The sequence below is a fragment of the Strix aluco genome, chromosome 17 (assembly GCF_031877795.1).
Source record: "Strix aluco isolate bStrAlu1 chromosome 17, bStrAlu1.hap1, whole genome shotgun sequence".
Taxonomy (NCBI): Eukaryota; Metazoa; Chordata; class Aves; order Strigiformes; family Strigidae; genus Strix; species Strix aluco.
Window position 1 is genome coordinate 6,574,259 of NC_133947.1, and position 13,208 is coordinate 6,587,466.

The following is a 13,208-nucleotide window of genomic DNA, read 5'->3' on the forward strand; positions in this document are numbered from 1 at the left end:
CTTTGTATATTTTACTCTACATATTCCTTACGAAGTTCCCACAAATTTACACACACAGATTTTATCATCCCAAACCACACTTCGCTTGTGATCTCTTCTTAAATCTAAGAAAATACTGAAGGGAAATGCCACACATTTGTGCAATACAGAGGTAGGTCTCAACTCAGAAAAGCTGGTTCGGAACTTCTGGGCAAAGTGCTTTTTGCCATCAGAAAATGCCTACTTGCCAAAAATAACATTTTTAAAAGTAATATATTGATTTCCATGGAAATATAGTTAGGCAGGCTCAGGTATTTCCATGAGAAAAATCTGTTCTGAATGAGAATGGAGTAGAAATGTGGATGTTACTTTATTCATTCCCAAAGACAGAAAAGTACCCAAATATATGATAGCACCCTACCAAATGCAACAGAATAATTGTCTGACTGTTCTCTATACAGATACTTTACTTTATTTAGAAAAATAAAATTCCCTAGACCAAAGAAACACTGAATGATGATACACCCTGGTGACTATGTCTCACCTAAGCAGTACAGGATTCCAAGCAAGCTCTTTTTCAACCCACTTCAGAGCCCAAATTTGAGTCTGACAAAAATAATGTTGAAAACATTATGTCAAATGTCTGCTCCAAATCCCATAAAGCACTACTTGGATACGGCCCAAGTAAATACCCTAGCCACTGGATGTTGGCTATTCTGGGATGTCTCATTCTTTCTATTCATGTTTTGTTTTTTAAATCATTCTGTGACAAATCTAAAACAAATGTCAAAACCGTTAATTTTTTTATATACTGGATTTTTTTGTTTCTGGACAACTCTAATTCTCAGTGCACCACCCTTAACTCTTCAATTCATTTTTTCTCTTATAACTTGATCCAAGTTGCTGGCTTTTAGAAGAGTGAGAGACACTTCACTTTTGCATAGGAAAAATGAATTTGATTTGTGCATTCTGTATTGTCCTATATCACTGATTTTTAAAGTGTGCTTCACAAGCGTTTGGGGCACATGAGCTGCTTTTACGGGATGCAAAAAGGTAAATAAGACAGATTGCTTTGATATGACGTAAAGAATTGGCTGCCACCAAAGTCTGCAAATCAGAAAATTTCAAAGATCACTGCTTTATACCAATATACCTGTGTCCTACTGTTGTTAGATAGGTTGAAAGCTTGCAATAAGCTTTTATTTGCACTGGGATAAATAATTACTAAAATCTAAGAAAATCACAAGATGGTTTGAAAGACAGTAAGAAGAATATTTTGGCTGAGGAGATTCATGTATAACCAGATTCATTACTTTCAAGAGAAAACAATTTTACATCAGTCAAAGTTAATATAAAGTTCATGTTATTACTTTTTCCTCATCTTTATCCTAATGTAATCACACAAAAACCAGGAAAAAATTATACTCTTTGACACTGTTGTTCTTCATGATTAAAAGTTATCACATCTCTCATAAGACCCCTAAACATGAGAGTTTCTAGTCAAAACATTAAATAAAATCTGGTTTACATGGCATTAAACACAGTTAGAAATCCACTTGTTCATTTATTCTGAGAAATTAATTCCCATAAGCTTCTGCAGACTGATTCACAAAACAAGGTGTTTCTTCAGCCTACCCATGTGGACTTCTCAACCTGAAAGTCTCTGAGGCAGCAAATTTTAGTCAGATACGGTTAGGCTTTTTTCAGAAATTTTCAGTAAAGACAATCCCCAAATGTTGATTTTTGAGGAAAGATGTGACAAAATCAATACTGTACCTTCATGCTATCACATTACACTGTTCCCGTATTTAATACTGAAAACTAGATCTACAGCACTCTGTACAATGCTTACATGCATACAAATAAGAAAAATAAAATTGCATTCATCAAAAACATTGGCACGTGCTTATGGAGCTCAGCTACACTGCCATGAAAACAGTTGTTTTCACAAAAGGCCAGGTCAAGTCTCAGCTGCTCTTCCTCAGAAATGTCCTTTAACAGAAGCTTTTTCTCTATCCCTAGCGCAAAAACACAGCTTGCAGTAAAGAGACGAATTAGGCTCTGCATTTTATTAGCTCCCTTGATGTCCAAACTGCTCTTCCATACATACCAAATATAGTAAACAGTAAATGCTCAGCTTTTTGTTCCTGCCTCAAGGCTTAGAAACAACTTGCAAATCCTCTCAATTCATTTTAGCCCCCATTCCTTCCATTAGACTTGCTAACAGTATCTTTCACAAAGATTCTTTTGTTTCTATTGGAAATCTCTTAAAGATTTCTTTGACGTTTCTCTTTCTCTCAGTATCCTGTCACAGGGCACTAGACCTTCATCCTGCACTTACTCAAATCCTTCCTTTTTCCAAGACACACTGAAACCTTCCATCCCGCTCTCCTATGAAGGAAGTGTGGACATTATCCGTAACCAAAAAACAAAAGCCCAAAGCTGCGAACTGCTGAGCACTTCCCACGAATGGCTGAGTGCCCTCAGACCCCCATCACATTGTGGAGACTTGAAGGTGTTCTGAACCCTGTAAGAGTTACTTTTCTCCATGAGTTAGCCTTTACTCAGTATATGTCATTCTTGTCTTAATGGATGTTCCTCCCTTTTTTCCTTCCACGATCTCTTCCTATCTGTTTCCAAATGAAGCAGTAGCCCATGCTTTAAGTTAGAAACACCCCTAGTAAAATCTGATGCTAGAACGCAAACTCCAGCTTCTTTCAGAAGAAACTGGCCTTTCTATTTACAAATTTAGTCAGTGTAATTCCCAAAGCATCCAAATTATGGACTTTTGCTGCCTGACCTATCGTTGTTTCCCAATTACATACAACGAAGATGCTCTGTAAATAGGTTTTTGTTTACGTGGAAGGTCTTCTGTGCTATTCTTCTGATGTATTCAGGACACAGAAATAGGGACAGAAATAATCAGGAAGTGATTCATAATCTCCATAGCCCTCAACTGCGTGAAGACACACTGCCTATGCTACATGTATCTGTACAGAGCATCCTACAGTTACTCATCTGGAAGAACAAGAGTTTGGTCCTTAGTGGTTTTAGTTTGTCTCCATATCTCCAATTTCTCTAGAAACTAAACAACTGAAACCTTTCCCCTGCTCCTGGTAAACACACATTATTCACAAAGACAATTTTTACCCCCCAAACAAGGATCTTACTGGAATGTAAGAATCTTAACTTCTTTGGACTTTACATTTTTATTTTCATATAAGTTTAACAGATAACAACTAATCTCTGCCAAAAAAAAAATGTAAGCTTTTATATGGAACTCATAAGAGTGTATTTTATAGCCCCTTGATTTAAGTAAACAAACAAACAAACAAACAAACTGCTTCCTTCTGCTCTTTTCCCGACAATCCAAATATTTAGAACTCTTTATAGGATGCTAATTGTGGAAATTCATGCTTTTAAATTATTCTTTTTGGGTCCCTTGAACAACAAAAACAACAGATTCTCTCTTGTGGTCAGACCACCAAAGCGGAGTAAAGTGCAGTAACTCTGAGAGTTTCTGCCCCATGTTCTGCTCTGCTTGTCCTTTTGAAAGGGGTCTCAATGAAGAGCCTTGTTGAGACCTCCGCTGGTGCCACTGTTTATAGAGGGGGTCATTAGGAACAGTTTAGTCAGAACAAAAGGGGTTTTGTTTCTATTGTCCCGCTTGCAGTTTGACGATGTCTTAACTGAAAAATTATCTTAATAGTCTAACAGTATATATTTGCCTATGGGGCTCAGACAACTGCAGAAAAGGCTTTGGATGAATGCTGAAAAGATGCACTTTACAAAGCAAACTTAGTGCACGCTGAGCACTATTTAGGAAGAAAAAATTTTCCGACTGAAAACTTAGAAGTCCCGGTCTCAGAAAGATAAACTCTTACAGCACTGCACTTACAACTAAAGTATCCTCCACAAAAAGAGCAGCAGTAACACCATCCACTCCATATACAGTCACGGGAGAGCGCCGGGTTAGTTCCTCGGCTGGTGTAAATAAGCATACTTCCATCTACTCACATGGTGCTATGCCAATTTACACCAGCAGAGGAAACAGTCCTGTCATATTATTTTAAAATCCTCCAGCATAAAATTCTGATTAATGATTTTCTGCTGCTAAAGCTCTGGGAGATTGCTTCACGCAGCCACTTGTAATGTGGCAAACCTCCTCCCTCGGCCAGACCGGGAGCTGGAACGTTCCTCAAACCATGGAGAATTGGGGCCAAACTGTGCTACTCTGCGCAACTTGGGAAGGGATTTTTGTGGCCAGGGCTTGAGAGAATCGAATGAATCTCCAACTTCCATCTTGTTTCAAAACAGTTCAGAAACACTGCTATAAATCATCGCAGATATAAAGAAAGTTATTTTAGAGGCAGAACCGGAGACAAAAAATGCACATTGTATCTCTGCAGCCCCATGCAGCTCAAAATTGGCAGCTCAGAACTTCCAGTTTGAGTGGCTCTAACATGTATTCAAAATAAACTGTTAAAATAATTGTTCCTATGGAAATGAAATATAAATAAAAGCAGAAGCTGAGACCATATTAAGATAATGTTGGACCAAATTCTGTTTCCTGCTTATTTAAATGCACAAGATAAGTCTCAACAGGAGAGAAACTGTGGGGTGCAGCTGTTGTATATAATTCTGCTTCCTACAGACCTGTAAAACCCACAGTCTCCAAAGATCTCTCTGCTCCAGCAACAGGAGTTTTATGATTCAGGGGCATGGTACATATGGTTTAGCATACACACCCCAATTTTCCATGCAACCTCCCCTGTTAGGATTACTAATACTTGTGGCATGAGTAGTTTGTACAGCAGCTGTGCAAGGGTTATGCAAGCATTTATGTACACATTGGAATAAAGGCACAAAATAATGGTTCTTTTGAGGTATTACTCTGCACCTGCCTGGAGAGGAAAAGTAAAGCCATCCAAATTTGTCCCATTGCATTTTACAGGTCAGAATCAGGTATTGTTGCTGCCTTTGAAAACAATGAATAGGTTCTATATGCTCTTTGTACATAGCTGAGTGTAAAAATACCAAACATCTCTACCTTTGGTGAATACAAACAGCAGAAAAACCAAAAAACACTGTAGAAGACATAAATATATGTTAATAAGAAGAATCCTGAATGTCTGATGCTGGACTGTAGAAGCAAAGATCACCATTTATTATAAGAAAAACGTTTAAGCAGACTTTCAGAGGCACATTTCCAAGGTGCTGCAGCAGGGCTTAAGTCCACTCCTAACAGTGACACAGGAGAGCGGTCTCAGCATAGTTTTTCCACAAATATAAGCCTAAAATCTCAGATGTGCAGATTACAATGTTACCAATGAAGGAAATGCCAAAAGCTTCAACCAAATCAAGTGTGCACAGAACACAAAATTAAAAAATTCAATAGTACAAAATTAAATTCAGTTTTGTTTGGGCTGCTTTGGCAAATATATGGACCTAAATGTGGTCCTACATCAAACAATATTCATGTGTATGTATCTGTGCTACAGAAATATATTTCTTATATAGAGTTTAAAGACATTATTGAAGTATACTGGTGTATGCACACATACATATGCTCATACCAAGATACAAACAATTACATGCAAACATATATATAAAATATAACATAGGTCCATATTCAAGCTGCATATAGATGTATGACAAATATAATAGTACAAATGTTTCAGTGATATGAACTCATTTCTAATGTTCTCTGGAGTAAATAATAATAAAATAATCCCCACAGAGATCCAGTTTTATAAAGTGAAGTCCTCTGAAGTGAACTGAACTGTGAAGGACTGAACTTTTCCCACCTTACTAAGCTGATGAACATTGGATTCAGCACCACAGTCCCATTTCATAAATCCAAAAATCACTTTCTATTTTAGTTATCACTAGCATCTCCAGAAGCAATAATGCCCCTTCTTACCCTATAACACAGATTTCATATCTGACTCTCCTCTGATCAGTAGCAATGAGAATCAATACTTAATTTTTATAACGTAAGCAGTATAGTCCAACCCAGCACAGTTCAACCTAGATCTGTTCAAACTCCAGGATTAAAGCTAATATAATGGCTTACCCATAATGCGATTACTTTCATATTGGTGAATATGTTCTCAGTAATGATGCAGAAGGGATGAATAGAAACTTTTGATAAGATTGATCCGATATAGCGTAATTAAATATGTAAGCTAATTATGTGTTCTTATACAAATAATAATGCTATTATTTTTGTTATATAAGTGTTTTGCATGCACAGGGCCTGGAGGAAGAGTTCAAAATTCCCCAAACACATGCTATTTTAGTGGGAGTATTTGGATGAAGAAAAAAGTTTGCTATAATTTAGGACTTGCGCTTTGTTCAAGACAAATGAGAGAAGATGCAAAACAGAATGGAAAAGAAACATGGTTAAAGTTAAAAAGCGGACATCAAAGTAGGAAGGCAAGGACCTTGAAACTGATTCAGCAGAAAGGAGGAAAAAATGCTTTGTGTCTGATTTTTAAAAAGTCATGAAATGAGTTTGTGAGCAGAACCCCCACTTTTTGTTGACCATTTGGTAAAACTGAACGCAAATGGCCAAATTCTGCCACTGGCATATGCCTAATATGGGTACACAATGATGACAGTAACGCATACAAATTTATCAAGCACAAACCTGCACATTTTTGTCCATGTCGTGTTTTAAAATCAGGCCCTTCATCTCCTAAATACATGCTTCCAACTATACTGACTTCCACACAAACAAAAACAATGGCAGTAGTTGGTACAAAAATCAGATAAGAGTTTACATGCAAAGCTCAAAGAGATCAAAAAGTTACTCAATTGGTAATGTGGCTTGCGCAGAACCTCAGAAACATTGGGAGTTTGTTTTTATAGAAATTATCTGAAGCAGCAAGTGCCAACAAACAGGGATTACTTCATCATAAGCATTTAGTTTTCCTTCTCAAGAAGAGGAGGACAGACAAGAGAAGCAGAGAAGAGTAAGAGGAAAAACTGGTTTCTTAATTGATCCAGGAAGGAGGAGAAGAAAGACAATGACATGAGGGTGCCAATATTTCAGCAACCTGTGTGGAACTGATCCTACAGGAAGCAGGATGGGGTTTATGTAGCAGGCAAGAAAGGAGGGAAGAGAAAGACGTCGTCCATGAGAAAGGCAATCCAGTTTGTACCTTTTCTGTTTGAAAGCTACTTGAAATTCAAGCTCGGATCTGAGGGCTGAACCATTGCAGTTTGAGCTGCATCATCCTTTATTGTATGCAGCAGAATAAATGCTGCTCTTTGTTGTGTCCCAAAGCAAGCTGAAGTCAAGAGCTGAGGACTTCACATTCCAAAAAATGATTAACAGATCCCCTTTCTCATTGCCCGCTCCTAGAGTGTTTTTGTAATGGTGTTTTAAGAATACATGCAAGCAGTACCCCCACTACAAACTGTCATGCATTTGGTTAATGCTGTACCTGGTGCAAGAAGATCACAGAAAATACTGCTAAACCAGATTAAACTCTGGCAACCATTCCTATGAAAGCATAGGATACAGTGACAGCATTTCCCCCTCTTTAAAGAACATACCCTGCATTAAATCAGGATGAATCTAAACTTGGCCAAACCCAGACCACTTAAACAGACAAAACAAGAAGGAAATAGATGCAAACATCACTTTTTCAAGAGATTTCAAGGTTTACTTTTCTTCCTCTGCTGTTTCCTCAATGACACACACAGCTTCAACAATAGTTACCTAAGGCGTTAACGAGTCAGGAACCAAACCTCCCCAACTATCTTTTTATTTTCTTTCTCTCAAAGGGTGATGTCATTCTAAACCATGACACCGACCTGAAATTGAGTCAGTTTTTAAATGTGAGCTACAAGCAATTCCAGTGCAAGTAGTTCAGGCAGCAGAGACACCTGCTCTCCGGTCCACTGTTCCATCCTTACGGATTTTTTAGTCTCATTGTCCATGACAAAGGCAAGTCTCCCTGCCCTGCTGCTGCTTGATGAAAGGCCAACACTGAAAACTCCAGAAAAACAAACTGCCTACAAGGAACAAAAAAGAAAGTGAAATCAAGTTATCTGCAGCTGAAAGGGAGAGCGAGGGATACTGAATCATCTGTCTGCCCTTCCACCACCAGTCTAAGCCAACCTAAGGCAACCCAGCCTAGACAACCTCTCCTTGCCCCCAGCTGTGCATTCCTGTGGCCTCCCTAGTTCCAGCACAACATGCAGTCAGTCAGACCAAGGAGCTGATCCAGCAGAAAATTAATTCAGCAAAAACAAATACATAAATGGTTAAAAAAAAAGATTACTTTTCAAACCAGAATCAGCTTCCTGACCTGTGTGTGGATGTGTTAGTACTGACATTGGAGAGGGGTGGGGTTGCACGGCTGAAGGTCCAGGCTAGGGTGGGATGAGAAAAAATTTCTCTAGAAACCACACCCTCGGCAAGGGAGAATTTTAGGCAAATACCTGCCTGGTTAAGAGCAGGTTAGTGCTGCTCCTCAGGAAGTACAGAAGATGCTAGAGAGTCTGATCTTAACTGGGCATCCAAAATGCAACTGCTTAGGTATCGGTGTTTTCATTAGTGGGGAGCAATGAGAAGGCAGCTACAGGGGTGGCATTTGAGCATCCCCATTAGTACCAGTGAGTTTAGCAAGTGATCTTGTGTTACCTAAGGTGGATGTGGTTTCACAACCTCTCTCCCCCCACCATCCTCCCAGAGCTTGAGCCATTCCTAAACATGTGTTAGGACTGAGCTGGGACTTTAATGCTGGTTCCACCACTATTTCAATAGCTCCGTGAGTCATTTCGATGCCGTGCCTCAGTTTCCCTGTTATTAAGAGATACACATGCATGCATACAAACACACTAAATCACTCTACGTGTTTCCTATACAGCTTTTTTGACTAGTTACCTGCCGTTCACATGAGGATTTTAAACATAAAGAGCTAAAAGAAGTGCTGAATATTAGCTTCCAGAACAGATGCAGGATCTGGTGCTGGATACTACTGGATATTGCTCGTCTGAAAACATCAGATGAACACTCTATCAAAAAACCAACGCTGACCTCCTTTATCCCCTGCTCCTCTTCTTCCTCCTTTGCCTAAGGAACAAATCTTAATGTCAGCATAAACTTAGTGTATATACATATGGTTTCTGAAATTACCTCGGGCTGGATACAGTGACCCGGTTAAACCCTTCCATCCTGCCTTCCCCTTGCTTTCCAAGTAAGATTTGGGAAGCAGAAATCTTTTATCGGAGATGATGATGATGATGATGTACTGTTGCAGTAGACATCTACCTGGACTAATCAGGACTGGAGCTCCATTACTGTAAATGTGACACCCACAGTTTTTTTTTTAAAAAAAAGTCACTGCTTTGAAAAGTTGACAATCTATCTCAAGCCAGTACTCCACAAAGGCACGTGCCAGAGAGCAGAAGGGAAGGGGAAAGCGAGAGCAGGATATGTAATGGCACAAACCACCCGTGTGCACAGGTTGATGGTTCCAATCCAAGTAAAGCTGCTGGTTTTGTGACTCTTGTATGATAACTCCCCCCTCGGATTTCTAATGCTTCTCCATTAACTCTCCCTGCTGCCAGTTGGAAAAAGTGACCCGGGGCTCTATGCACACAGACATACGTGCCTACGTGCGTGAATATATAATCATCACATTTTAAATAATTTAGTGCTGTTGGTTGTGTCCTGGACAGTCTCTCCCCATCTGTACTTCTTAAAAAAAAAAAAAAAAAAGGTGGAAGGGAAGAATAAAAGCATGCCTGCATATGCATGTTTGTGCAGACAGAGGATATACTTGCATCTATAAACTCTCTGGGAGTTTGGGCCCCTTCCTCGTACATAAACCACCCTCCCTCCTGGGGTGTCTTCTCCGTAATTACGTTCGCGTTAATTTAAGCGCTTGGGACGGGCTCACCCTCTCCCCCGAGCCAGCAGCCTCCACAAACATCCTGAAAAGCAACCTGATCAGATGTTCCTCCTCTAGGCACTCACACGGATTTTCTCTCCCAAGCGGTTTGGAGCGGGCGAGCGAGAGCGCTCGGGTTTTCCAGCCTGCTCCTCCCACCAGAGACAACCTCCCGCTGCCTGCCCGCCGCGCAGCGCTGCACACACGGCTCCGCCGCGGCGTGCGGGACGCGGGCACAGCGCGCCGCTGCCGCCGCCGCCGCCGGGGGAAGCGCCTCGGGCCGCCGCCGCCGCCGCCGCCGCTCCGTCCATGGGCCGGGGCCGCTAGGCAGCCCCCCCCCACCCCCGCCCCGCCGCCGGCGGGCCATGAGCGGGCTGCGGCTCCTCCGCGGGGGCCGCCGGCCGCCGCAGTGAGCGCGGGGGCCGCGCCGCCCCTCCGCGCCGCTCCGCAGCCGCGCATGCCGGTGGGGCGCGTCCCGCGGCGGGGCAGCCCCGCGCCCCCCGCGCCGCCCCTCCGCAGCCGCCGCCGCCGCCGCGCCGCGATGCCGGCGGCGGGGCGCGGGCAGCCCGCCTCCTGGCTCCTGGTGCTGGGCGCCGCCGCCCCCGCCCTCTGGCTGCGCTGCGTCCTCGCCGACTTCACGGTGGACAACGAGGTGCACTCCAGCTTCATCCACCGGCGGCTGCGCGGCCCCGAGCGCCGCGAGATGCAGCGGGAGATCCTCTCCATCCTCGGCCTGCCGCACCGCCCGCGGCCCCACCTCCACGGCAAGCACAACTCGGCCCCCATGTTCATGCTGGACCTCTACAATGCCATGTCCGTGGAGGAGGGGGCGGCGGGGGCCGCCGCTGAGGAGGGCGAGGGCTTCTCCTACCCCTACAAGCCCATCTTCAGCACCCAGGGGCCGCCCCTGGCCAGCCTGCAGGACAGCAACTTCCTCACCGAGGCTGACATGGTCATGAGCTTCGTCAACTTGGGTGAGTGCCTGGCCCTCGGCCGGGCCCCGGGGTGACCGGGCGGAGCGGGGGGATGACTAGAGCAGGGCCGCGGCCACCGACGGGAGGGCAAGTGGGCTGGTGGCGCAGGTGGCCCCGGTAGGGAGCTGTTTCCGCAGCGGGTGGGATGGGTGGCAGCCCACTGGGGCGAGGAGGGACAGGTAGCGGCCCTTGGAAAGGTGACTGCTCTGCGAGGCGGCAATTAAATGGCAGAAAGGTGGAGAGGGCTCTGACTTGCCATCACAGCATTTGGACAGCCACAAGCTCTCGCCACGCTCCACCCCACACGCCGACACGCCAAGTTCTTTGTCGCCTTCTCCCTTTGATAGTTACTTGCCGCACTTCAGAAATTGGATTTGCAGGTAGGAGTCGAACAGGACGATTAGCAGGTCTGTTCTGCATCCTGCACCGCCAAGGAAGACACGAAACCCAGGCAGGACCCCGGGTCCCGGCACAGCTCCCAGCGCGGGGCTGGTGCTCCTGCGGGATGCGGAGCCACGGGCGCTGCCTGGACCGATCGTTCCCCGCAGCATCCCAGCGCCGCGCTCCCTCGGCCGAAGGGGCTGAGCTGCTCACACATGTTTCCCTAATGAGAAACGAGGGGCATTTCCTAATGGCTCGCGAGGGATTCCACAGTAAATCCTTATTTACTCCTGCAGATTTTTCTGCTGACCCCGGTTTATGCAGCTAACTTGCCTCTTTTCACAAGCACATGTGGATGGGTTTATGCAAATGATACGAAAGTTGGCATGCTTTGTATGCAGCTCGCTAGGCCTCTCTAATTGGATGCCACGGCCCAATCTGATTTTTATTTGCTTGCTGTAGATTGCACACCCGTGTGGACTGACTTGGCCGGATTTGAGTAAAGCATTGTTGGGATGAGCATTCTATTTTAAATAGATAATTATAGACCTGGTTCGCTCTATCCATTTTTAGACCTCACCATGTGCAGCTCTGAAACCACCACACGTACAGATTGGGTGCCTGCAAGTTCAAGCCAGAATCCAAATAGTATTTCCAAAACAAGTTCAACTCAAACTTTGTCCCAAACAAAAGGACGCTCAAAGAGGAAGAGGAGCCCACCTCTGGCACGTAACCCGCTAGGGATTACAGACACCCCCATCACCAGTAAATCCATTAGCACCTTTATGGATGTCGCTGTTCTGGACGCTTCCACTGTCTGGAGCCTCCGAGGCAGCAAAGATTAAATCGCCACCTAAATCACCGCCTCTCTAATCCCAGCTCTTTAACTAACTGAAAAAGATCGGTAGCTGCAAAGGCTCCGTGACACACGTTAATAATTATTAGACACGGTAGCCATCCCGGCACAATTCTTGCATGACAGGGAGACACGGGGACGCTGTGGGAGATCTCTAGTTTGCATGAGCTGCACCTCCTTATTAACTACCATCAGCTTCACAGTGGGAAGCTCTGAATTACATCTGGCCTGGGGGCTGCGCTCTTTGAGAGCGTTGGTGCTTTCCATTTGGAATTACAGTGTTTGTCTAATCGCTGCTAGATACTTAAGCCGATCAGCAATGATACATTTAAAATCAAATATTTGAGCAGCCAAAAGTACCAATGGCAGTCAAATATTTGACTTCAGAGATAAGAGTGATCTTGCTAACATTGTTCTCTGTAGTTCTTGGGTCCTACGCCATGTACAACCAGAGCGCAGGGAGAGTCCCCAACAGAAGACACAGGATGTTGAAATAACGATAGCGAAATTCACACTTCTGTTTCCATTTTGGTAGAGAGGAGAGAACCTTTATGAAACGTGTAAGTACCTAATGGAAGGGAGTTTAGCTCTGGGGAAGCAGCTCTGCTCCTCGAGTGTAGTTACTTTCTGCATAACTCTCATCAGTTAAACTGCGGCATTCCCGTCCTGTGCTTCCTATGTAAGGAAAAGGCACCTCTGCAGCCCATGGAGGTTTTACATGAAAGGAATTAATATAATCATGTCCCCAGTTATTTTAAATACAAAGGATTGGAATCAATCCGTAAACGGTGAAATAAAAATGACATTTTGGATATTGCCTGTTTCCATGTGAGAACTTTTTATAGAGCAGGTTTTACCTGTATAAACCCTACATAATCAATAATTGACATCCCAATGCGATGTGATGACTACAGTGGATATAGTCATTCATTTCGATAGGCTGGGTTTTGTAGTCGGCTTAGAAATCCAAAAGTGTTCTTTATGCAAAATACTGAATTACCATCTTATTTAATTGCTGTCAGCATGGTCAGTGAGTAGTACGAGTGCAGGCAAAATCCAGTAGTTTTAAGGAGGACAGGTGGAATTATTACCAGCAAGGCACATTTCAGA

At 43.6% G+C, this 13,208-nt stretch overlaps 1 protein-coding gene across 1 annotated transcript in view; it reads left to right on the forward strand.

Annotated features, from left to right (window-relative positions):
* Positions 1 to 10,344: 10,344 nt before the first annotated feature.
* The window catches only part of BMP7 (bone morphogenetic protein 7), a 47,267-nt gene continuing 44,403 nt past the window's right edge, over positions 10,345 to 13,208 (forward strand). The window contains exon 1 of the mRNA XM_074843320.1: positions 10,345 to 10,861. Within this exon, the coding sequence (XP_074699421.1) occupies positions 10,345 to 10,861 (517 nt within the window). The remainder of the gene's footprint in view (positions 10,862 to 13,208) is intronic.